This window comes from Anser brachyrhynchus, assembly GCF_964034855.1.
Source record: "Anser brachyrhynchus genome assembly, chromosome: 2".
Taxonomy (NCBI): Eukaryota; Metazoa; Chordata; class Aves; order Anseriformes; family Anatidae; genus Anser; species Anser brachyrhynchus.
This window is the reverse complement of record NC_137695.1, coordinates 99,758,778-99,785,310: the sequence shown is the minus strand read 5'-3', so window position 1 is coordinate 99,785,310 and position 26,533 is coordinate 99,758,778. Positions and strand designations below refer to the sequence as shown.

General features: G+C 39.0%; 1 protein-coding gene across 5 annotated transcripts in view; it reads left to right on the top strand.

Annotated features, from left to right (window-relative positions):
• The window catches only part of ZNF407 (zinc finger protein 407), a 336,771-nt gene that overhangs the window by 264,961 nt on the left and 45,277 nt on the right, over window positions 1-26,533 (top strand). The window contains exon 12 of one of the 5 annotated variants that reach the window (XM_080581099.1): window positions 887-6,512. The exons of the other annotated variants lie outside the window; for them this stretch is intronic. Within the exon in view, the coding sequence (XP_080437225.1) occupies window positions 887-900 (14 nt within the window). The 3' untranslated portion in view covers window positions 901-6,512. Of the gene's footprint in view, window positions 1-886; window positions 6,513-26,533 lie in introns of those variants that run through there. 5 annotated transcript variants of the gene reach the window in all.

The following is a 26,533-nucleotide window of genomic DNA, read 5'->3' as shown; positions in this document are numbered from 1 at the left end:
ATAAGAAATACTCTGGTGCTTCCATCATTCCTGTGCAAGTGTCATAATCTCTTCTTCTATGCCACAGGTTCAGCTGAAAAGTTTTCTAACCAGACAAGGTGGCATTTAATGTATTTTTTTATATTTGCAAGAAAGAATCTTCTGCTCCCAAGTAGGTCAGGAATTTCAATTATTGGGGACATATTAGTACATAAATACCAATAGATGAGCAAAAAGAAATTAAAGTCAGTTTTATAACACATTTGTCATGCACATAAAAGAAATTTTGGATGCCAAAGTATAGACCTGCTTCTCTGGAGGGAATAAAATTTAGCAATGTAAGTCCAGTTGCTTTAACACAGCATAAATTCCAATAGTGCAAGCAGTCTAAAATTATCATCATCAGTGAGTATGCTAATGAAACCTTGTTTTTCTTGTAATTTCAAACTGCAAAAACAAGTCTTTGGGGCATAATAAGATGATAGCATACGGTATCTGTTTTAATAAATGATGTTCAGATTGGAAATATCGTCTGATGTTAATATGTTTTGAAATCTTTGTTGTTCAGCTTTTCCTTTTTGGTGAATGCTGTAGTCCATGGTGGCCACAGACACAGATGGAACAGATCTGTGTTGATGATTTAAAAAAAAAAAAAAAGATTTCTTCCCTTGTACTAGTTAGTGACTCAGTGTTGTCTGGCATAGGGTTATTTTGTTGACTGATCGCCACTGAATTTTTATTTATGCTTTTTAATTAACAATTACAGTTTAAAAACCTCATATAAATCTATGGTCTGTGAGGGGGGTAGTTGTTGTTCAACTTTATTATGTTATTTTAGTATGCAGAAATATCACAGTATTAGATTTCACTAGGCCCTTGTTTTATAGAGGTTCTCTTTACCTTTTAGAAGACGGAAAATGACTGCTTCATTTTGGGTGACTCTTTGTTCCGGTCTATGTGATTCAACTGCAGCAACTCTTCTTTAAGAACAAGAACCTGCAAGCTTTTTCCTCATTTTTTTTACAAAGCATATTGCAGCTAAGGACTGTTTAACTAATACAGTTTTATGGGTTATAATGAGGGCACTTCAAATCATATTTGCCTTTAATTTCTATAATATTATTGCAACAATGAATAAAGTACTTAATTACCTTTCCACCATGTCAGGGTCTTTCCTTTTTCCAAATATGCTATAAGAAATAAGCACAAAGTATTTAAATTGATCTCTTCTTATACTCATCTGCTCCCGTAATTGATTCTCCCGTATGGAAACCTATTCTTTCTGTCTGTCTACCAGAGATTTCTTTGCAAAGGTCCAGCCCCAGCAGGTTGATTACACACTTGTTACCTGTAATTCAATACAGCAGCGCCCTGTTTACAAAGTCCAGATTTCCTGTGCTGTCAGTTAGGGCAATCAGCACAAAGACCAAGAGCTTTTGGAACTAAATAAACAACGAGAAAAACATCCAGGGCTGCCAGTAACCCTTCACAGGTAATTTAACAGCCTTTGACTACAAGGCATCAGTTGCTGTAGATGTCTGCCGAGTATGAAATCTGACATTCTCCCTTGCCGTGCTCTGCCGATGGGTCTGCCTGTGATCTCTCACCCAGGCTCACCGCAGCTCCTTCTGCCCTCGCTGCCCCTGTGCCCACCAAGCCACCTCGCGATGACAGGCACCCACACCTGCCTCCTGTCACCTCCGGGCCGTGCGCTCTTCCAAAAGGAGCATCAAATCAGTTAAAATTCAGGGGTAGTGAAGTTAGAAGCGCTCCCTCGTTCCTCCTGCCTTTCCCCTTCGGGCCAGTATCCTGGCCAGCATGAGCTTTCTGGACTCTTCTTAGAAGCGTTTGAATGCTAAGAAAGAAACTGCTCGATTGATTCTGCATAAATTGGACTCTTTTTATTACAAACAGGGAACAGAAAGATCACTATTTTCTTGGACAGATTATTTTATTGTCTAAAGCTTTGTGTTTATGTATTTTTAATTTAGCTTGTTTTAATTCTGATGCATTTGGTGCCTTTCCTGTCGATTCAGATAATAATTAGAAAAGCTATTTTAAAGACCAGTGACGTACCAAAGCTGACAAAAAACATCTGTGAGGATAAGAAAAGAGAGGCAGGGATTCATGGATCTCTGTAAAAAAAGTTTGCATCTCTCACTTTAGCAGTCAAATCTCTTTGCTAGCAAATAATGTTACCTATACAAGCTTAAAAGTGCATCTGTTTAAAAAACATCAAGCTAGCAAGTATAATATATGTAAGTTAAATGTTTATTATTCATATAAACAACCCAAATTATCCAACAAATAAGCATTTTATTGGGTGACTGCAACACACTCGGATCATGGAATCTTTCCTGCCTTCTTTATTTATTCCTAATCTATATATATCTGTAGGAATTTTGCAGACTTCCGAAAAATCGTGCTATTGTACTAATATAAGAACTGAAATTATTTTAAAAGTCTGGGAAAATCTATCCTTTAATTATGTGTTTTAAACACAAACTGGTTCCCTGTTCTATTTTTACACTTCCACTGATGAATTTCTGAGAGCCTTCTTGTGGTCAGTTTAATAGGAGGTGTTGTGCAATAGACACTCCCTGTTGCTTGATTCAAGTATCTGCCCTGTAATTCTGCCTCAGGGAACTTGATGATGCAGCTGTAGATACATGCATATCCATGGCTGAAAACCAAATGTATATATTTAGTGTTAGTTTAGTTGTTCTAATTATTTGCTGTATCTGGTTTGGCAATGAACATACAGACTTAAATTATATAGATGTGATTTGGGCATAGTGTTGGAGAGGAAGCATTATGTGGTGGTGTTTTTTTCTTTGTAATTATATTGTTCTCTGCAAAAGTAGAGGCTGAAACACTGACAGACCAGAGGCAGTTTACTAAAAGAGTAAGTAATTCAAGTGAGAAATTCCAAATTCATTTGGGGATCTCTAAATCATTTCTGGTGTTTCTGTCCTTGAGGGGGAGTAGTGAAGAAGATAATAATAATGGTATTTTCAAGCAACACAGTGAGGTCGGAGATCTTACTAAGAACAAAACATTATAAAGATTTAACTATTTTACAATGTGTGGGCACAGTATCAATTAACGATTCTAGTGTAGAAAGTGCTAACATGATTATAACTGAAACGAGCTGTTTGGCATAGGGTGGTAATCTATGGGAAGCAGCCTTGTCCTGCATGGACTAGCTCATGGAAACTTAGGAAGCAGGCAGTGATGACTTTCTATGTGTGATGTTTCACACTAGTGGGTCAGTGGACATATATACATATATATATATATATCAAAGTACATACATATATATATATAAAAGCAGGATAAGTTGCATTTGACTGTTTCAGCAATGGCAAACTGTCAGAGGAAAGCTTATGAGATGGCATATGGTCTCCCACCAAGCTGTAGCTCAGTTATACATTGAGGAGTCACTACAGCTGGATTATAATGAATCCTAGGTTAGGCTCATCTTAGATAAATAATGGGATGCTTTTAATGACAGGCTTTTATTTTTTGTATTACTTAACAATATAATCCATACCTGACAAAAACTAAAGTAATTTTAAGATTTAATCAAAAACGAGGCTGGCAGGGGTAGCTGCATTCGTGTCATGCTCAGAAATCAGCTCTACCCAAGTGAGAAATAAACTTAGCTGTTAGACTTAGAGTCCTGTACTACCTCCCATGTCCTGTACAACAGCTAACCTAAGCTTAAGAACTGAAAGGCACCTGTAGCCGAGAGAATATTTTTACATGATTTATCACAGGCTCTTTAGAGATCTCTCAGAAGTGTACCCACAAAATGATTGCTGCATGATTGCTTCTTTTGCAGTGTAAGAAAGCTTGCCCCTTTTGGACACCCTGGGAAAATTGGAGAAAAGTATTGGAAGACTGACAGCTTTTGAATTGCACTAGTGCACTGTAGAGTGATTGCATTAGCAACCGATAAATTATTCTGATTTAAGTTTTAGCCATTCTCTCCTTTGTGGACTACCTGATGTGTTTCTATACATATGGATAGCAGCTAGATTACAAGACATTAGCTGAATTATGGTTTTGAAGTGAGACCCAGCCTAGATTGCTAGTCTGTAGTTATCGTTATTGTAGGGTTTCATGCTGAAAGCAGTAACATCTCCTGCACACAGGTCAAAATCAAGTGGAGAGCTCATGTTAGGACTCACCTTCACTTTAAGTACCGTTGTGAAAAAATATGACTAAGATGATTCAAGTTAGGAGATATCTATAACAAAATCTAAACGTGCCCCCACTTCAGGACCTCTCCCTCCGCTCAAGGTCTAAGCTGAATTATATTTCAGCTCCATAATTATATCCCACATACATGAAATATTTAGATTTTATTAATTCATATTCTACCTGTAACTTCTTTCATTCTTTAATTATTTTTTTAATTTTCCTTTTTTTTAATTTTTGCCTTATTCTGCCATTGAGCTCTCCCAGTGGGTAGAACTTCTTTAAGTTTCGTCAGCAACTATCTTCCATTTCCAAAACAAAGAGGCTCTTCAAATGAAAAATGTTACTACATGATTTCCATATTAATCACAATAACAATAACAATAACAATGCATTTTGCATCAGGAACTGCATCCATTGCATTTATCTATCTTTCCAGCTGAATGTGAAGCCCTAGCTACCAAGTATTTCAGTAATGTGCATTAAGGGTACACAGATTTACATTTGCATTTACAAATTATTGCTTTCAAACCCAAATTTTTCCAAAGATTGTTAGGTTTGGTTTCAGTTTTCATTGTTGACTACTTCTCCAGTACATCTCATTTGGCTGATCATGGGTAATAATCCAACAGCCAAGACTGATCAGGAAAGGGAGAGAAAATGCTGCTGGATCTTGAACTTTCCGCTGCTTGTTTCTTGTTCCCCAAACAGTTGGAGAGCATGTGAAGGCCAATCCCATACATTCTGCATCTGCACACATACACAAATGCAGGAGAAAACTGTACACTCTTAGATTTTCCTGGAAATAAAAAAGGGGGTGGTGGGGGGGTGTTAGCAGTTGTTAGCTTCAGAATGAGCTAGTTTTCTTCTATTTTAATGAATTGCCTCATACCTCTTCACTTCAGGGCAGATTTAATACTGCTGTTGATATTTTGTTATCTCTGGAGTGTAATGTATTTGTGTTACAGTATAATTGTATTTTACTCTTCTTTGTTTAACTTCTGATTCTCAAATTCATCTGCCCATATCAGTGGGGAAAACAGACTGAAGATATTTTAACTGTGTTCTAATGGTTCCTGACTATTAATTTTAAACAACGTATTATACGTGTTTTGTTTTGTTTTTGTCTCAGCAGTGTATCAATTGAATAGGATCAGGCCACAGTTTAGAATAGGATTCTTACAAATCAATTTGATATATATTCAAGTCCAAAAGAGCATTAGGAATGCCAAAGGAGTTCTTCCTCACACGTTGTTTTCTGTCAGCAAGGGTTTGCTCGTTTGTGTGTGGGTTTTTTTTCTGGTTTTAGCTGAAGCTGTGATCATGGATTTGTAAGTAGGTTAACTTAGGTTAGCAGTAAACACTGAAAAGATGTTTCTATGCCAAAATGAAACTGGGATTCCGTAATGCAAACATGCATTACTTGATAATTCCTGCTCTAAAGTGAAGTGGTTAATAAGCGTACAGCAGTATGAGTAACAGAGTAGGAGTGTTGCACAACTTCAGAGATGATTTAACAAATGCTAATTTAATATTAATTGTAGTGTCCCTGGCTGGGGTTGTACTAGAAATCAGTATACCTACCTGAAATTAAAGATGACACTTTTGACAAGCAGGTAAGGAAATCTAAAAGGAGTAAAAAGAAGGTGGGGGAAAAGGCAGCATTCACACTAGGTAGACTGTCGTGTAAATAAAATCCAGGGGATCAAAAAGCAGGACTTTATAAAATATATGTGGAGGTTTCTTTTGCTATCCACAGTGACTTGTCTTTCTTTTGGTGTCTTGTTCTCTCTTGCACCTGCTCTCTCTGGCATGCACATGTTCCTTCTCATTCTTTTTTCTTGTTTCCTTTTGTACTCCCTTCATACTCTTTATGATTCCTTTCTTAATTGCAAAAATAAGTAAATAAATCATGTAAGACCCATAGTACCTCTGGCAGATTTTATGATGATGAAACACAGATGGAGTTTTGTCAGAATGTCGCACCAAAACTATCACCACAGCCAGCTTTCTTTATGCTCTGAAAACTTCAGTTTGTTTGTTTTAATATTTATTTTAGTATTATTAAAAATTGCACAAAGGGAAAATAATCTTCAAGTGTCTGCTCCTGATATTTTGTCATCTCTATTTTCTTGCTTGCCCAGAGCATTCTGTTGCAGAGCCAGTGTTCTGCAGATTTTCTGATTCTGTTCCAGCATCACCAGCTCTCACATTTAATTGTAGATTACATTATAGTTAATACTTACCTGAAGCCCCAGCACCTGAATTCAGGCAAGTACATAAAAATCTCCTTCCCTTTCCCTTTCCCTTTCCCTTTCCCTTCCCCTTCCCCTTCCCCTTCCCCTTCCCCTTCCCCTCTCCCTCTCCCTCTCCCTCTCCCTCTCCCCTCCTCTCCCCTCCTCTCCCCTCCTCTCCCCTCCTCTCCCCTCCCCTCCCCTCCCCTCCCCTCCCCTCCCCTCCTCTCCCCTCCTCTCCCCTCCCCTCCCCTCCCCTCCTCTCCCCTCCCCTCCCCTCCCCTCCCCTCCCCTCCCCTCCCCTCCCCTCCCCTCCTCTCCCCTCCTCTCCCCTCCTCTCCCCTCCTCTCCTCTCCTCTCCCCTCCTCTCCTCTCCTCTCCTCTCCTCTCCTCTCCTCTCCTCTCCTCTCCTCTCCTCTCCTCTCCTCTCCTCTCCTCTCCTCTCCTCTCCTCTCCTCTCCTCTCCTCTCCTCTCCTCTCCTCTCCTCTCCTCTCCTCTCCTCTCCTCTCCTCTCCTCTCCTCTCCTCTCCTCTCCTCTCCTCTCCTCTCCTCTCCTCTCCTCTCCTCTCCTCTCCTCTCCTCTCCTCTCCTCTCCTCTCCTCTCCTCTCCTCTCCTCTCCTCTCCTCTCCTCTCCTCTCCTCTCCTCTCCTCTCCTCTCCTCTCCTCTCCTCTCCTCTCCTCTCCTCTCCTCTCCTCTCCTCTCCTCTCCTCTCCTCTCCTCTCCTCTCCCCCTTCCCCCTTCCCCCTTCCCCCTTCCCCCTTCCCCCTTCCCCCTTCCCCCTTCCCCCTTCCCCCTTCCCCCTTCCCCCTTCCCCCTTCCCCCTTCCCTTCCCTTCCCTTCCCTTCCCTTCCCTTCCCTTCCCTTCCCTTCCCTTCCCTTCCCTTCCCTTCCCTTCCCTTCCCTTCCCTTCCCTTCCCTTCCCTTCCCTTCCCTTCCCTTCCCTTCCCTCCTTCCCCTTTCCCTTCCCCTTCCTCTTCCCCTTCCCCTTCCTCTTCCCCTTCCCCTTCGCCTTCCCCTTTCCCTTTTCTTTTTCCTTTCCCTTTTCTTCATTACAATAGAAACATACTAGGTGTGACCCCGTGACTCATTACCTTGGGCGCAATCTTCTATAACTTCATGTCCAGATTTATTAGTGATTACCAAGTGGTGAGGTGTGAGCACATTGCAGTCAAAGCAGGCACCAAGCCCAAAGGAATAATCCTCATTATTCCCGTGCAGGAAAGGCTTAGGCCCTGTGCTGTTCCCCATGCTGATACGGACCTGGGTGGCATGAGGTAGCCCCGTTGGTTTGGGCATGGCACTCCAGTGGCTGGAGCAGTAGGAGTTGCTGGTGTTAGAAGAGGAGGAAGAAGTATTAGTCCTGGGGCCAAGGAAATGCAGCTGTACAAGGGAAGAGCTGAGGAGTGGGAGTGTGCGAACATCGCCTGAGTCCTCACATGAGGTTCTGCTAGGGGAAGAATTGGTAGGAGGGAGCAGAAAGAACGTATATGTTTTGACAGAGCTTGCTTTGTTGACTTTCTGCTATCCTTTATGCATAAAATAAATACAGTTTCAGTAAAGTACATGTTCCCTTTTTCTGCCTGGAAACAGTATGTTGGTAATCACGATGCTGATGGCTGCCTGCCTACATGTCACTTCTCCTTCCCTCAGCCAAAAATAACTTTGCGCCCTCCTGTCAGTTTCAAATCGATTTTACAGGAATATACCATTACTAACCAAGCTAAAGAAAAAAAGCTGCATTTTGGCTATTGCTCATAGACATAACAGAATCTGCACTGAGGATTGCACGCAGGATGCAGCCGTTCAATAACGAGGCTGTTGGTTCTCCTGCTTCTGAGACTGGTCTGTATAGAAAACAGGGTTTGAGAACCTGCATGTCTTTGTTTCCTTACTGCATTGGCAGGAGGCTCAACTGTGAGCTGTTTCGGGTCAGGATATAGGAAAAAAAATTAATGGGTCTGTTCACGTCCCTGCTCCAATATTCTTCTGCACCTCAGACCTACATGCTGAAGGAGAAGGACCCCCTTCCACGGTGATATAAAGAGAGTCAGAAATCTGTGTTGGTTCACCATATCTCCACCACCTCAACTTCTGGGGAAGTTCTGATATTAGGTGTTAGGTAAAATTAGGTTTCTTTGAAAATTTGTTCCTGAAAAATGTAGCATTTCTGCTCTAACTTGGTCTTGTTAATGGGAGGCTAGCATATATTTCAAACTCAATTGTTCTTCCAGTTCCATATCTTTTTTTTTTTACCCTCCTCTAAATCAGGCTTCACAATGAAAAGAAATGGGTAGCACGTTTGATATTTTCTTCTTTTTAAAAGCAATCACAGTCACTCAATAATATTATTTAAAAATATAGATACAAAAACAAATTACAGTTATCTGTTACCCTTATATATTGCCATAATGCACATCCAAGCGGTATTTATTTGCTACAGTGACTGCAGTGATTTTGTCCGCATGAAAATAAACGTTTATTTTTAAATGTACGGATCAAGTGAACATACTGGATGCAGTAATATTTTTTTCCTAAATATTTTTATCAACAAAGCTTATGAAATAAAAAATAGCACAAAACATCTATGAGTTTGTTTTCCAAGCTCACTAGCAGAAAAAATAGGGTTGAGGTTGTTTTTCAAGGGTTAAATATCTTTTAGCATTAGCATTAAATGTCTGAAATTTATTTTCTCACAGAAGTTGGTTAAATGTTCTATGTGTATGCCTGGTTCTGAAATGCAAGCTTTCTAAAAATTCCCTGAAAACAAAACATATCAATTACATATTTTTTTTTAAGATCATTTTTAATGTAGGTTTTGTTATCACTGTCATAGCGTCTAGGGCTTCTTTGGAAGAAGTCACATAATTAACCATTTTATAAAGGGATTGCATCACTGAGACTTTTTTGATGGATTTGTACATACTACAGAAAAAAATTGCAGCAATAAAACAGATCTTACCCAAATGACAAGTTAAAACACCTAATTTTATATATTTATTTAAATGAATTTAGTACTCATGAAAAATGCCTGATTGACAGCCATGGAGACTGAATACCTCTATTCCACGCACCAAGTACAAAGTGAAGCGGTACAAGATTATTGTGTGGCCCTGCTAAGGCCTTAACCTTGATCTGTAGCTGCTCCCTTTAGCCATGAGTGTTCAGTTTACATCCCCATTCACTCCTTGGACTAAAACTGTGGCAAATGTGATAGTTCAGTGGAAAATAGTCAGAACTGCCAAGTGATACTGCATGGACAACTCACAAGCTTGAGTAGCCGCTGACCTGGGCAAGATTCAAAACAGTGTGATGTATATGTGAAGATTTCCATATTTCTTTGCCCAAGTCCTGAGGTGGCTTGTCATCTGGCCAAATGATTCCTCTTTGCCCCCTGACTAAATCTAGCCAGTTTTAAGAGTTTTCACACTTTATCCCAATATGGATGCTTGTCAGATGCAACTTGGGCAACTATTTCAAGGATCAGTCCATTGAATATTTTCTTTTATTCAAAGGAATCAAAATAATTGCACCTCAAGACCAGATTTGAAGACTCATCCTGAGAAGGCTTTCACCTGAGCTTTGCCTCTTCTCTTCCCATGACTCTTACTCCGCAAGTGAGTCTGATCTGGAGTAGGTTCTACTGCACTTGGCAGAAGAAATTGAACAAATTGTGTAGGCTCGGTGCTCCAAACTCTGGTTGGCAGTAGCACATCTATCTGCTTTCTCTTGAAGCTTACCTTGTCCTTGTGCCATAGCAGCAATGGAAATTAGTCAAAGGCAGCCATTTATGCTTTTACACTGAAGTTGGACATGGCTTGCATTTAAAGTAGTCAACCTTAATTGTTTATTTGCAAAGTTCAAGTAAAATTACTGTCCTGTTCCCCAAATTCCCTCACACTGAGTAGGGACTACTAAGAATAACGAGGGTACCATTATTTTGTAGCTAAACAGAATTAAGGCCATTTTCAGGACAGTAATGCAACGATGTGCCGCTTTGTCACTCATGGGTCTGTTCCAAGTCAGGATGTTGATCTTAGGTGAGAAACAATATAATGAAAACTTTTTATATTTTCCAGTTCTTATTCTGGGTGTATTTTTTAAAGCTGCACCATTGGATGTAGTTCAATTACACTCTCCCCTAAAAAAGAAGGATGTTATTTGAGCTACCTCTGGTTGTTTAAAATATAAACTTTAAACTGAAAATAGGAAAATGGTTCTTCGGGGGGGGGGATTATTTCATGCTTGCAGACTGGCAAAAGAGCCTAAGTACTGTATTAGTCATAGATTTGATTGGAACCATGAAAGTTCCTACTGGCTGAGAAAATTTCCATTTCAGTTCACAGTAGTGCCTGATGCTTTTGTTGTTGTTGAATTAGTGGCTGCTGATGCATCTTGAGCTGTAGAACTGGTGTAACACTGGTCTGCAGGAAAATAAGTGTTTCTGTTTTAAAAAGTAAGCCGTCTTATTCGAATACTGGTGGTATATTCTGTTGTGCCATGCAGGTAGGACACAGCTCTCAGATCTTATGTTTGATACTTGCCTCATAGCATCAATTGCTAGGTCAGATTTCAGCTCAGTATTGAGGAGTGATACATCTTACTTAGCACAAGTGTTAATTAACAACAAGTGGCTTTTTACTGGAGTTAAACTTTTCATTGTGCAGCTATTTTTGTGGGAAAGTTACCTGCTTTTTATGACTTCTACTCTGTTGGGGCTTTCCTTAAGAGGGTAATAATATATATCTTTAAGTGAGTGAAATCAGATGTATTTGCAATAAACTCAAATCAGAGCTTTCCAACAGTAGCAGCCCAGGTTCAGAAGCTCTGTAATCTTAAAAATATTAACTTCTAAAAGCACTATTGTGAACACTTTGTTAAAAAAAAAAAAAAAAGTTAATTCTTCAAAGTAGGTAAAAAATTTAATAATTTTTGTAAATGATCATGTGGTAATTATTAAACTAATATGTAATTAGCATTTTCTAATGACAATCATAATCTTGACAAATGCTTTCATTCATTTTGTTCTGATCATTAAAGACTTTAAAAGCACTGATTTTTGTTAACTGAGTCCCTTGGCTATTCATCAGTGATGCAATTCAACCTAATACTCCAGTGGCCAGTAATTAGAGAGTTGCCTATTAAATGAAGGAACTTTTGTCATTGTCTTTATGAACATCACCTTTACTTCTTCTCTAACACAGCAGGTAGATAGAACCGTAAGAGCATCCAACTGATACATATTCATTCCTTTCTTATAATGAAGAATTATTATAGATTTTGGATGTTTTAAATTATCAAATTCACCAAATACTTTGGATGTTCTCTGAGGTTGTTGAGGTGCGGTATTTTTTGAAAAGCTGAACCAGAAGTAGATTTCACTCATCGCAGTAATTGTTTTTATTATTGACTTCTTAAAAAATTTGGATTTCTTTGGAGGATGTTGTTGTGGGTTTTTCTCTAGTTCAAGATGTACTGTCTTTTCTTCAGAAGTATCATACCTGTACTTGTGAAAATCAGCAGCTCTGCAGCTGCTCAGGTCTCTGTCCTCTCTTTTCTGACCTGTAGCCAAACATCATGGCCCCTCTGCATCCTAACTCCTTTTTTGAGCACGTTTGTCCTGCAGAGTCTCAACTTCAGGTCTTTCCCTGCAGTTGGAATAGGATTTTTTTATATATGTTTACGGAATATGAAAGATAAAATGAGCATGCAAAAAGGATAGCACTGTAATACATAGTCACCAAAATATTTCTATGTGTTTGTTTACTTTAGGCTCTCTGAGTTTATGCAGAGCCAAACTGACTTCAAAAATAAAGGACAGATGATCAGAAATGTGGATAAGGACAGCATGTTCCTCTGCTTTATTAAGCATTGAGCATATTAATGGATGCTCAATAAATGGTAATGATTTTGGAGACGTGATGATTGATGTTTCCTGGATCAGAATGTAGAGGTTTTGTTTAAGAACAGCCCAGCTGGCAGAGTGAGCCTCTTTTGAAACTATTTGTGATCAAAATATGTCAGAGCCATATCATTAAAATACCGTAAGACTTTTTGTCAGAGGATTGCTTAATTTATTTGAACAGTAAACTATCAACTGTATCTTTGATTATTCATCCTTCCTGTCACACCATATCCGTATCAGTGAGTTAGAGTGCTGCTCTTTTTTCTGCTTTCCAAATTTTGTTTCTTCTGCTGTAAACATGCTGCTCTCAAAAAAGGACTCTATATTTTTGGCTTGGGAAGACATAAAAGGTACTGAAAAGGGAGAAATGCGTATTTCTTTGTGTACAAAATTGTGCCACATATATGCCTTGGACAGCTAATATTTAGGGAGATAAATCTATCATCTGTTCTCTAAATAAGTCATCTATGTATCTCAGTAATCCCAGTCTCCATAGCCGGAGCAGACCTCAGCAGGACTGGGATAACCCCAAACTACAGGATCAGAAAATGAACACCTCTTTTTGTGATCTCTGGTGATTGTTCCCCTCTCTAAGAAGCAATGCTTTCAGCTTCTGAGTTGCAGAGATTGCTTCCAAATTAATGGCTGCTAAGGTATGTAGTACAGATGCTTAGCAAAGCCAGTTAAAGCCAGCCTTGACATTTGTAATATTTTCGTAGTTAAAGAAAAAAGTGGGAATTAAAAAAGAAAGTAGGCAAATAAAACTTTCTTTTCTCTCCCCTTTTTCTTGAGCCCACCTCTTTCTCCTCCCCTTCTCTCCCCCCAGCATTTTTTCACTCGTAAGGAAAGTAAATCAATTACAGTCTCCTTTCTGACCTTTCATTTTGTCATGTATGTTTTTCTTTGGTGCTTAATGCTTTTTGGATACCCTCAAGAGGAAAGTAAAATTTCATACGGAAAAACTCACATAGTTGATTGCACTTTAAAAAAAAAGGAATTCATTTCAAATGTGGTGAACATATTTAGGACATGAAAATAAAAACATTTCATATATTTTTTCATAGTTTGGAAACTTTCTACTGCTAAATTTATATCAAAATAATTTTCTAAGGTAAAACATGAAAATACGCAATATTAGTCATCTCATAAAAATGTGAGTCAATCACAGATACTGTAAATACCCAGAGTGGACATGTCTTGTTGTGCTGATGTGTAACTACATCAACCCTTGAACCAGGGTTATTGACAAAATAGATTGCAACAGCTCCAGACGAGCTGTGTCTGAATGCATTTAGGCAGCTTTAATTCCTGAATTAATTATACAATATACTATAATGCTACAAAGAAGAACCCATTAAAGTCATCTGTGTCAAAGGGAATTTGTGCATCAGGGAGTAGGTTGTGGCACGTTAGTCACAGCAGTGAGTGCGGGATGGCTGCAGTGGGTTGTAAAGGGAGACTGACTTCCCAAAGAAGAGTTTCTCCAACCCTCTGGTTACGGTGAAGACCAGAGAATGTCAGTATTGCCAACCCCACGTATTGCTGTATTCCCCCCCCCGCCCCCCCTCGCCTCTGGATGGTATTTTCAGAGCCCTGTTACTGAATTTTCCCTTTTTCCTCCCAAAATGGAAAAAAGTAGCCATTCCTAGTTAACCGATTGACTTGAGCAGCTTGGGACATTAAACCCGCAAATATCTCAGCTAACAAGGCTTTTGGAAAGGTTGCAACGAGTGGTAGCACCATAGTGTTAGAAACCCCTTCAGGAAGAAAGACTCCCTGACTGTGGGGTCACTGCCCCTTTCTCTGTCCGTTCCGAGTAGCAGTGCATGTGAAGACAGACGGGACTGTGCTTGCTCCCTACTTACTGCCATCTGCTTTTTTAGCAACTCAGTTTAAGATCTAATCTTCTAATGTCAACTCATCTTAAATAACTACTCAAAACCTGTTTACCCTTTCAAAATGCCTGTGCACGCCATAAAGAAATTTGGTTCCTAATGGCAACTATAGTACTGAATTTTCATCATGTGTTGCTCTTCATGAGAGACGCAGACATTTCAAAAACATCAGATAATTTCCCACAGAGATGTTATGCTCTTTGAGGGACAGAGCTCATGCCAACAACATACAAAACAAGTGGCTGGACCTAGGGCTTGAAGATGTTTACTGAGAAGAAGTCGGGAAAGAATCCTCTTTCCCAAGAAGCCCAGTGATCACAGAGCAGCTTTTGATCTCTGTTTCTGAAGCTGTGCTGTTCATTGTTGTTTTCTTTTGTTCTGCTTCTCTCTTTTTGCTTTAGCCTCCCTTTTTGGTGCTTTGCAGAGTGTCCCTGTAAAAGGGGATTTCACAGCACATATGTTTACATGCCCCGTAAAAATTCCTCGCAAATATTGCTCCATTGTTACTTAGCTGAACTGGAGCACTTCTGCTGCTATGGTGCTCTTGACCAAAAGCATAAGTGGCATATAGGCCCCTCGATAGTTCCTTTGTGCTGGAGTAAATTTTACCTAAAGTTTTTATTTGAAATAAGAATAATCATGTTTGCATGTGGCACAGTCACTTTGGCAGCCTCAGCATCTAAGCCATTTTATGTTTTTTTTTTTTTTTATATATTATTATTATAGCAGTTGTCCAAACATACAATCACATTGTACAATCTGTCTGGAAATTCTAATTTTGATGAGAGCAGAGGTGGGAAGAAGGAGGTGGCAAATTGAAGGTTTCAGTGTTTTAAATTCAGCTTTTGCTTCAGTCTTCTACGTGTTCCAAAGTCCTCCACTGTGATCACGATACTGTAAAGTGTAAGTGGTCTCGGAGATACATAACTTGAAACCAGTATTAAATCAATTTGATATTTGTATGCCATGGGCTTCCTTTTAAATCACTCCAAAGCTGAGAATGCCATTTTAACCCACAATGTGTTTGCATTAGCTCGGAGACCTTTAGCTGCAACGGTGCTAACAGGTGCCACTTATATATTGTAAAATATTATTCTCTGACTAGTGCTCCTTTAAGCTAGGGTGTTTGATACATGCACTGACTATTATACGAAATTCAGCATTTCAGGAATTTCAAGCTTGTGGCCAGGAACACAGAATGGAAAGCATTGACTTAAATAACATACAAATTAACTATCCACAACTCCAACTCAAGGAACAGATTAATAAATCTGTCAGAAATGCCTATCCTCCTAAAAATATATTGTAATCTTAACATGGTACTGTAGTCCAGTAAAGACTCGGTGATATCAGCATAAATGATTTTATCTAGTATTTTTCTTTTCAAGATAAATCCAAAGGTGTTAAGATCACATTGGTTTTATGGTCATATTTGATATATGATAATATCATCTATGTCTGCAGAATTTATGATATTAATATGAGGAGAATGGTGGGATTATTATTATGGGTCACACAGTATTACAGATCCCAATAATAGTACACCTAAAAAAAGAAAAACTGTCAGCTGTAGTGTAGTGTCAGTGCCCATCTTTTCAAGCTGTTGTAGTTCACATTAGAAAGAAGGCCATTTTAGCTAGGAGCATAACAATCTCATTGTATTAATCATTTTCTGTGTTTAAGCAATATGAGAATGTCTGCTTTCAATGACAGAAATAAAATCCTTGAAGGGAACAGTCTGTGAAATAAACTCTGAAGGGACAGTGAGACTGCCTCTCCTTACTCCCTGTGGCCTAATTAAACGGTGGAAAAGCCACCATAAAAGAAATTAAATTTAAAAAGACAGATTAGCAACAGGAAGGGTGTGGCAGCAGCCAGTGTGTACCCCGTGCTTCATTTGCAAGTAACATGATGAGCGTTGGTGCTAAGAAGCAAAGTAGGGAGTTGCTGGTCCTTGTTTCTTGAAGAAGATTTTCTTTCGGCAATTCCCTAGTCTTGTCGAGTATTTTCCTTTTCCAGTCTTCTACAGCAATGTAACACCAAGGGAAAGACCATCTTATGTCTCCAGACGTGCTATCCTACTGGTAGCATTTCATTAATAGAAAGTATATGAATAAACATTTTATAATTGAGCTTTTAAAGATGCTCGTACAGGCCTGTGTACTTTTCCTTGTATAAAAGTATTATCATTGGACACAGACCTTTGCTGGATGATCTCTCTCTCTATTTTTTTAAATGCTGTTTGCTTTTTTTTTTTTTTTTTTTTGTACTGAGATGTCTGTCGCTGAAAAACAATTCATCCCTTGATTGGCCTTTTGAAAATGGGAGGTTCAACTTCTGTGAACCATTGAACTCATAAATGGCAAGTGCTTGACTTTACTTGGTATTAACGTGATTATTCCTGGGTATAACTGATACAGTACAATATGACTGGAAGACTGCAAACCGTCCGAGAATTTCAATTATTTTGAAGGTAGAGGATGACTGCAGGAAAATTGCCGTGACTGTTCTGTCCGGTGCAGTGCAATGTTCTCCTTCTTTACACCACCATGGTTTACAACATCAGCCTGGTGTTACCATCACTATTGCTAGTGAAGGAGCTCCAGTGGGAGTTGGTGCCCTGGGCGCACCTCTCTCAGCTAGAAATTCCTCATTGCCATTAGGAGCCCTTCCCTCGCAGTGCAAACCAGATCACTCAGTGGAGTTTTGCCTCTGCTGTTTCTCAATGGTCAGAAGTTGTTCACACTGAAAGAGTACCTTTTGTCAGAGCATACACAGATCTGTGTGCAGGCACTGTGCCTTAGTTTACTCTCCAGGCCAAGCAGAATACTACAGAGCTTTTTTTCTCCCCAAAGCAGTTCTGTGTTCGAATCTTTTAACCAAAGAAATTCCACGCTCTCTTGGCACTTAGAAGCGCCCGTTTGGGAGTGAAGCAGGAGGATAAGCCATAGCTATCTGGGGCACCACGTAACTTTTAACTGTTAATCATTAAGGAAATTTCTGAACAAACTTATCAAGCAGCATACCAAAAATTCTAACACTCCAGAAAATGCCACTGGCTTGGTCACTTAGACCAGTCCAGGCACTGAGTCCTCTTGAGCTCGGAGTCGGATGTCAGCTCACCAGCACCTCACAGCAGCAGCTTACTCAAGGAGCTCTTGCCACCGGCCCCAGTTTGGCCAGTGGAAGCGTCCACAGAAGTGGCTGGTGAACAGCTTTTCTCCTTGGTTTATGCACTGTTGCTTTTCAAAAAGTGCTGGAATTATTTCCAAGTGGGTAATATGGCTGCTGGTATTTTCTTTCTCAGGGTACAGATCCCAGAGCTGGTAGTCACAGAGTCAGCTCTCATGAAGGTAACGGGCAAGAGTCTTCGTTTTCCCCTCATCCTCCCCATGCATCCTTGCAAAGGAGCTATATTGCTTTATAATCCCAAGTCTACACTAAGCATGGAGAGTGCTTCCTCCTATGCTATGCAAACACCAGATCACAAGCAACAGAGAAAACTGACGAAAGCTTGGCCCTGACTTCTCTGTAGGCCAGACAAATCACCCGAGCTCACAGAGAAAACAGGACACATTGTTTGAGGTATGGTCTAGTGAAAAAATTCCCTTTATGTGCTTTTTGTCATTAGAATTTATGTCTCAAAGACAGGTGTTCCCAGAGACTTGCCTACAACATTTAGCCTTGCACTACCTTGAGTAGCATTTGTCTTTCAGACAAACTCCAGCCACTCAGGATTGAACGCCGTCACACAGAATGGTGCAGTTTTAATTCTTAAGGCAGTAAGTGTTAAGGAAAAATACTGGGGAATAGGGCTTATTTTCCAGGTTTTTTAAGAGGAAAAAAATATTACATATTTCATCGACTTGTTCTAGACATTCACTATGGTTCTGCAAGCTACCATCAACTTTCACTGCTATTCTATGCTGATTTTCATGTTGCTGAATAAATTCTATTTGACAAAATTTTGATTATGATGTGCAGTTAAAAAATAATATTTGGGGAATGAGTAGAGGCTGCTTGGTGAGGATAAATGTAATAAGAAACGGTGTGAGTGAAAAAGCAGTTGCTTCTATCTGGGTAGTGGTATATATGGCTGTCGCGTTAGCATCTATCAAGAGTTTTTGTGTTAGAAAACATTATACTTGCATTTTTATGCATACGCATTGCTTAGTGTTATAGTTGTGAGTTTCATACATCCCGAAGGATAGGAGTATTTTGTATGTATTATGCTTTTCTGAGCTTTGTTATTGCCAGAAGCTTGAAATCAATACCGCTTTTTCTTTCTGATAATTAAAAGGATGGTTTATCTTTATATGGATCTTTAATTTTAATAAGCTAATAATTCTGATTTTAGCTACTATTATCTTAATAGCTAAGCCTTCTTAAACGTTTTTATCATAATCTTGGATAACTTTGGATAGTGTTGCCATTTTTTCAGCCTGCATGAATCCTTGCTCTATAGTGACGTCTACTGGAAATGGTAAACTGAAATGTTCAAGGGCATATTTAAGCTTTTAAATTCTGGGTTGCTTGCTCCTTGTATGTGAAGTAAGGACCATACAGAAAAACAACATTACATTTTCCCATTTCCTAAACAGGTGGTGTTTCTGCACTGGACTTGGTAGAATTTGGGCTTTATCTAGTGACAAATTCATATGTTTTTGCCTTGCAGCATATTTCAACAATGTAATTCATGGCACTTGCTCAATATTTGTCATAAAAGTTGATAGAAAAAGTCATCAAATTCTGAGAAATAAGTGTTTACGCTTTGTATCAGATCCATAGTGAGGTATGGTCTGATTCAGTTATTCAGCGCTGCTTACTGACAATTCTGTCACCAATATTTAAATAATTACAGAGGAGTCAATGAAAGAAATTTATACTTTTAATCTGACATTTAGAATTAGGTTATATTTGCTTTAGACTTAAAAGAAAAAAAATAGTATAACATTCAAAATAGACACCAGACATTTTGCATTAGAAGTAGAAAAGGAAAATAATGAGCCCATTTTTAAATGAATTCAAAAAGCAATCTGATTTTAGTTCTTGCAATGCAGAGCAAATAAAATAAAAACTATCGTACTTTATTTACTAACCGATGAATTGAATTGTCCGCCTTTTATTACAGATATAAAGCAAAGACTATGAAGAGGCAATCATTTTTGCGGCTATCAGACTTTCAGTAACATATCTCTTGTGGTTTAAATAACAGATAGTTTAAGTGTTTTTCCATTACCTTCGTGTAAATGAAAAATGCATAAAATATTTTAACAAGGCAAAGTAATCCAAGGAGATTGTTATTTTGTGTTACAAATTAGGTTATTTCTGTCATAAAATTAAAGGAAAAAAATCAACGCAAGGACATTTCAGCTTAATATCATTTACCAGAAGGAACATGTAACAGATTTAATGAGCTAGCAGGTCACCTGAATCCAGCTGTTTCCGACCAGCTTTATGAAACGGAGAATGCAGCAAACGGTAGGAGGTAAGCATTATTACAAGCTCTCAAGGAGTTACAAAATCGATTTCTGCTTGAATGAATTAATTTAGATTATCAATTTATAACCAGCTACACGAATCCCATCAACTCTACAATTCAGTGAATGATCAGGCTCAGCCCTTGCAAGAGCTTAACAATTAGAGAGCTCTATAGTTATCTCCTGTCCTATGGTGTTGCTAACAAAGTTCCTTAGTTTGACAGGAAGAGAAGGAAAATGTTTGCTTAAGGACATTGCAGAAGCGAAACACATCTTGGGTGAGGGAAGAGTAGCTACAGCAAAGCAACCACTGTCTTGTGTCTTAACTTCCTGGGGATTTCTCCAAAGGTAGCTGAAATACACAGATCCTTTCTAGAAGCTAAAGAGTGCGACTAATGCATGAAAGAGACCAAACCATTGCATTTCAATTATATACTTCTAAAGAATATAATTAAGAATAGGATGCAAAAACCAATGTAACTATCGCATACCCCAAAAGTTTATACAGGTAATGCTACTAAAAATGTCTTGACTTTTAGCTGAAATGCAGCGAGCTGGTTCTTTTTCCTCCCTATTCTAGTGCAGTCATTTAAACCTGTGCAAAGTGAATGTAAATTGCTGCTAAGTCAGAATGTTACTGTTTTACCTTTACATTGCAAAAGTGTTAAATGGCTACTCAGGATGCAAGTCAGTGGTGATTCAGGGTCTACATGTTTTAATCTTTGACTTCTCTCTTTCTTCTAATACTGCAGAATGGTTATGAGTAAAAGGACATTTGCTTTGCATCAGTTACTGCTGTCTCTCTAAGTATAAAATATAGTGGTTAGGCTTCCTTGCCTGTTCAGTCATTTTTGGCACAGTCTTCACTGTCTTACAAGACAAGAGTGGTACAGTAAGTACAGCACTTTAATAGCAGCATATGATTTACCACAGGGACATTAAACTTAAATAAGTAATTGTGTTTATAAATATCTTTTAACAGGAGCTAGGATTCTGGGTTTAGTAATCAGCCTCAGTGTGATCGGCCTTATTGTTACCCGAAAATAATCTCAAATTATTACATTTTAGGGCTGAGAAAAATCAATAGGATTATATTTTTCTTCTTCTAAAAGGTGCATTTGCAGTGCACTGTTCAAAGAGTAATAGGCATGATGGCTTCTGTTGGAGACAAAATGAGTTGTACCTATGTCATGTGGAAAATATACCACTAAAAGACCTCTGATTCCTGACAGTTTTAAACCACTAGCAAAAATTGTTAAATAGCTCTGTTGCCCTTATGCCTTAAGAAAGTGGGATTTTTTAAAGTAGTGAAAATGCATTTTCTGGACAAACTTGGATGTGTTCACATGGGCTACCAGTACTTTTATTTCTTGTTTGGCTTGGCTGTAAACAGTTGCCTTCTCTAAATTCTCTGCAGGCAGGCAAAAATTGCAGAAGACAATGTAAGCTCATTCTAGTGCAATAACTAAAAATGATGAGAAAAACCTTTTTTCTGTTTTTTTCTGTAATGTTAGTTCTAATTTGACAATGTAGTTATTGCTGTGTTCCTCATTATTTATTATTATTTCAGCAAAGTTCTGTACTAGTACATACAAAAGTTGGTGTTTGTGAGATGGTAGAAATTTTTTAATCTCTGGTTTCCTGGGACAGGCACTGTACAGATCTGTAAGAAAAGTTTACCCTACAGACCTGTAAGAAAAGTTTACCCTATAGATCTCATCATCCGTCTATTTCTTTTGAGTGACTCTCAAATTTTAATTTCTTGAAAAGTTTCCCAGGCTACACATAGCTCCTCAAAATGTATTAAGTGACCCTTCAATAAGTTAACTCAGTGCCTGAGAGCTGTCAGCCTTGTCAAACACTTGAAGGACTCGCTTCTTTTTTTTTTTTTTCCAGCTGTACCAACCACAGCAACTATCGCTTTAGGAAGTGAAAATTTAAAACATGCGTGGCAGTGATGGCAGTAGATCTGTCAGGCATGTTCATGAGTGCCTTGTGCCTTATGCAGTTTCCCAGCTACCTGCCTAAAAACCAAATGCAGTGAGTGGGACAACGCTGCCTTTGGGGCTGAACAGACACTTAAGAGCTGCTGCTGAAGACAGTGAGAGTTCACAAAAGTAACTCCTGGTGTCTGCATGACTTTTTTGCTCTCTTACATATATTCCAGTAAGTTTCCGATGCTACATTTGCAAAAACTTCTTATCTGGACATGGAGCTTTTTCACAGTTTAACTCGTCTAAGAGAAGGAGGCAGGAAGGGCATGCCATGGGGCAGTGAATGCGTTACCTGCAGTATAGGAACCAATGTAACCCCAGCAGCACCATACGTCTGTGTCTTCTGCACTGTGTGAATTTGCCTCAAATTCCTACGCTTCCACCACCACACTCTTTCCAATATCCAGGCCAGCCCCTTCAAAGTTAATTGCAGTATCAGTGTAATCTCCTCTGCTGTAATGGCTGGGTGTGAGGAGATAGCTAAATAAATCTCCTGCTGCGAGCTTTTACTGAAGAAATTCCTCCTCTCAGATTTTGATAGACAGTTCGTTCCCAGCACATGTTGTCATTTGTGGAAGGGCAGCTAAAAATTAACAAGAATCAGAGGCTCGGTGACTTCCCAAATGGCAGTGTGTTGCTCCCAACAGCTATTGGGCTGACGTGAATTTATAACTTTGCCTTTGAGAAGAGAACCTCCTGCCATGTGCCATGTGAAATCCCCCTTCCTCCTGCATGCCCACTTGCAGACGAATTGCAGAGCAAATCTGTCACAAGTTGAGGTCTGTTTGTATATGCAGCCCAAGAACAGGGGCCCTTTCTAGTCTATGTGTTTTAGGTCTCCTTTAACTGCTCTGAGAAAGGCCCTCTTACTGTTTCCGCAGAGGTCGTGTGCTGTCGCTGATAGTAGCTCCTGGCTGGTGAGGCATGCTGTGGTGATGAGGGCAGCAGCAGAAGGGGCAGTCCAGCATGGCGCAAAATATTAATAGGTCAAGTCAGTCACAAAAGTGGGGGGGATTACTGTCCCAGATGGGGTATATACTGTGGCTGTGTAATGTTTGTGAAACGCACAGCAGCAAGACCAGTAAGGCCAGGAGAGAAGACGTGGCTGAACAAGGTCTGAGGACACGGCCTTTAGGGAAGCTAAGTGCTTTCTGCGCAGGGGCCTGGACCCGCTAGCAGAAACACTGGTGTTTGCTTTAAGACTTCCTGTGTTTTTTTGCAAATAAACAGGGCTGTATTAAATAAATACTTGATTTCATGAGCTTCTCTTCCTTATTAACAAGGTTCATGAGATTTCAAACTATCTTTCCGGTCCGAAAGGGTAATAATAGACTTCTTATGTATGGGATTTTTCTTAGCATAGTTTCAGAAAGGTGCAAATGTATTCATCGGAAGTGATTATTTGTTTAATTATGCCAGAGAATGCTGGTAAGCTTTTGGATTTTTTAATTTAGAAGGAGGCCAGTGAAATTTTTTTCATTATTTTCATAACTCTAGCTATAATCAACTGTAATTTTTCAAACATATGTTTCCATTTTATTTTATGTTGGCAAAGCCTTTGAATGCAGTCCCTGGTGCTTACCTTAACTACACCTCGTGGAGGTTGTAAATACACCTCTCCTCAGCTGCATTGCAGCTAGAGACAGCGTCTGGCAGCAGGCTAGGATGGGCAAATGACCTCAAAATCCTGAGGGCCTATAGCAGCGGTGTTCCACATTATTGATAGTAGCAGAGATATTGACAGTCTGTGCTTGGAAGGAAAATAGGAGTTTGATATGACATATTGTGTGTCTCAGCAAGACTCATAAATAATTTTGACAAGTTTTTGTATGCATGGGAAAGTCCTTGATTCAGCCTCCCATAAAAATAAACTTCTATTATGGAATGTATTTGTCAAGTGGCTGTGTGATGGATGGAGCTGCGTTTACCCCTTGGCAGTTCGATGAGTTTTAGATGCACAGCTTACCAGAGAGGATTTACGGGCAGTACAGAAATAATTATTCAGTATGAAATACATAATTCCTGTACCTGAATTTTCATTTTTTATTACATTTTGTTTCTGTTGCATTTCTGGTCTTTAAGACAAAAGGCCTTGCCATTTTACTTGGAACTGTTGTATGTCTGTAGCTTGTGTTCAGAGAAACTAATTCAAGTCCAGATCCTTTCCCGAACTTGGCTTGTATTTTGTTAATTGAGTGGGAGCTTTTAATAAATTAGCCAAAAATAGGAGAGTTTGCATTTAAAAATGAATATTTTTTTTAACAATTGGTATTCCCTTGGAAGAATTTATTAGACTTCTAGAGGAAAAAATAATTAGTACATCAGACTAAATTTAGTTTGTTTCTTATGTTAGTAAACTATCTCTAGTATTGCCCTTTTTCTCATTTAAAAGAATAAAACAAAACAAAAACATGTAGTAAACTCCCATGAACAGGTCCATGATCTGGAACCCGGATCACTGGGCATATTTGTTGTGTTCTTCTTCAGGGCTCCTCCTGTAAGGAAACTCTTTGACTGCTTTTCTGCTCTGCTTTTTTTATACTAGTCATTTTTTTCTATCAGGTCTGCTATCATATCTCTTCTTACCTCTGTCGTTTGTCCCTGTGCATCTCTTATTCCTTTCACCTATTCTGTCTTTACTTATTTAACTTCTGTTTAAACATTTTCTTCTGTCTATTCCTTTCCTCCTGATTGAGTGTTCTCCCTGCTGGTCTCCCTTCAGCCTTTTTTCCTTTACCTTCTTCCTTCATGTCCAGTCCATTTCTTCTTACTTTGTTTCCCCTTTGCTCTCTCTGTCTTCTCATATTCCAGTTTATTTTTATCCTGTTACTTTACTTCTTTACTTCTTAGCCTCTGCCCTCTGTGTTATTTACCATTCCTAACAGTCATATTTCCTTCCCCTGTTTGTGATTTCTGACCATGACCTTCTGACGGATACCAGTTGTTCAGTGTTTCTAATTGGTAGTCTGCTTGGCTGCCCACACATAATATAAAACTTCCCAAAGTTGTGAACATGGCACTTTTTTAGTCATTACAAGAGGACATTAATTACAATTTGGGATAGTTCCCATATCCGTGGTTGAGAATCCCACTGTCCTTTTTCCCCAGAGAGAACAATACAATCCTGAATGTGTTAACAAAGCTTTCTGTTGTAAAAGACTCAAATTAAAAGAACAATAATTTTGAAAATAAATTTTATCATATAGTATGGCTCATTATGAATTGGGTTAAGAGATCCCACTCATCCTAGGTAGGAATTATTGTGAATATAAGAAGTTTACATATATAGCAAACTATTTGTAAAAGTAGAATATTCATTTTAAGACTTCAAACTATTTACCATGGCCCATAGATATGGTAAATTAGAATTCCTGTTCGTTATTAAAACATATACAGAGATCTGAGTAAAGCAATTTGAATGTAAAAAATGTTTCTACTCAGTCTGTGAAAATAAGGCAGCCTGCTAATCCTTACAACTAGTGCCTGAATTCTCAAAATTGATCACAGTTTGAGTTGTGCTAACCTCGTCTTTACTGACACCTGGCTCTGCTGCTCACGCACAGCTTGGATTTGTGCTGCCCTCCAACCTGCTGCTGCCTCTCCAGGAGGACCTGGTCTCCAGTGCCTCCACTGACCTCTGCCCCAGGTGGACCTTCAGCATCTCAGGTGCCACTAAACACTTAGGTGTGGGCAGCTAAGCCAATTCATGAATGTTTGTGCACATGAAAAATAATGCTGCGTATTTCTTCTAATACATTAGTTTACAGCTTAAGTTAGGAGTAGGGAAATCACTGGTGATCTCATTTGGGCGATGTTAGCAGAGCTTTGAAGAAGACCTAAAAATCAGATGCTTGCAGCCAGTTAAATATGACTATCCGTCATTCTCCTATACGTGCAGTACCGTATGGGGTATTCTTTGATCTTGAATCATTATCTTCTACCAAAAATTGTTCACCAAAAGCCCTTTTTTTTTTTTTTAATCTTGTTTGTTCATGTGGACTTGTGTACTACACCTAAATATGTCACCAGCAGTGAAAGTCAGGTAGTCATGAACTGTAGCACACGTGCATCTGCACTTACGCTCTGTTGTCTTGCATAGGTCGGGCATCCATGCTGAGGGCTGGAATTTAGACCAGGAAGTGTTCCCCATATTTCTGATGTCTCTACTGATGAAAACGTGCTGAAGGGAATGGGAGTATATAATCAGTTAGCTTTGGTCCGTAGTTGGTAGAATCTCCTTCTTCTTTAAAATGAAGTCCCATAGGGCTGTAATAAATAGTTGCCAAGTTTACTGAGTTCTCAGCATTTGCTCCACAACAGTTGAAGGTCTGTCTGTACTCCCATTGTAAACATCCTTAATAGGAAAGAATTTATGACTTACCTATTAAACACATTCTTGGACTAAATCTTGCTTAAGAAATTCTCATCCAGAAGTAAAAAACATTTTATAATGTTTTTAAAAAAAAAAAAACTGAAGTCCATTTCTGTGGCATTTTGGTGCTAAAACAGGAACAGTAATATTTTATAGCTTTACCTGCTTTTCTTTCCCTGCATGTCTTGGGGGGAACAAACAGTTAACTTTAAATAATAAAGTAAATGTGCATTTAGTGGTTGGTTTTTTTTTATTTTGGGATCTTTGAGGTCTTGGAGGTGGGGGGGTGGGGTGAGAACTGCTGCTGCCTGCTGAAATATATATGTATGTGCATAAAAACTTCCAGTCTTCCCATTTCTGCTCCCCTTCTCCTTCCTCAAACCTGCTGCTTCATTTGCAAAATTCTTTTAGCGTTTTTATTATGCATTGTCATAGGAGTCTGTGTTAACACTGTTGTAATAACATGATGCT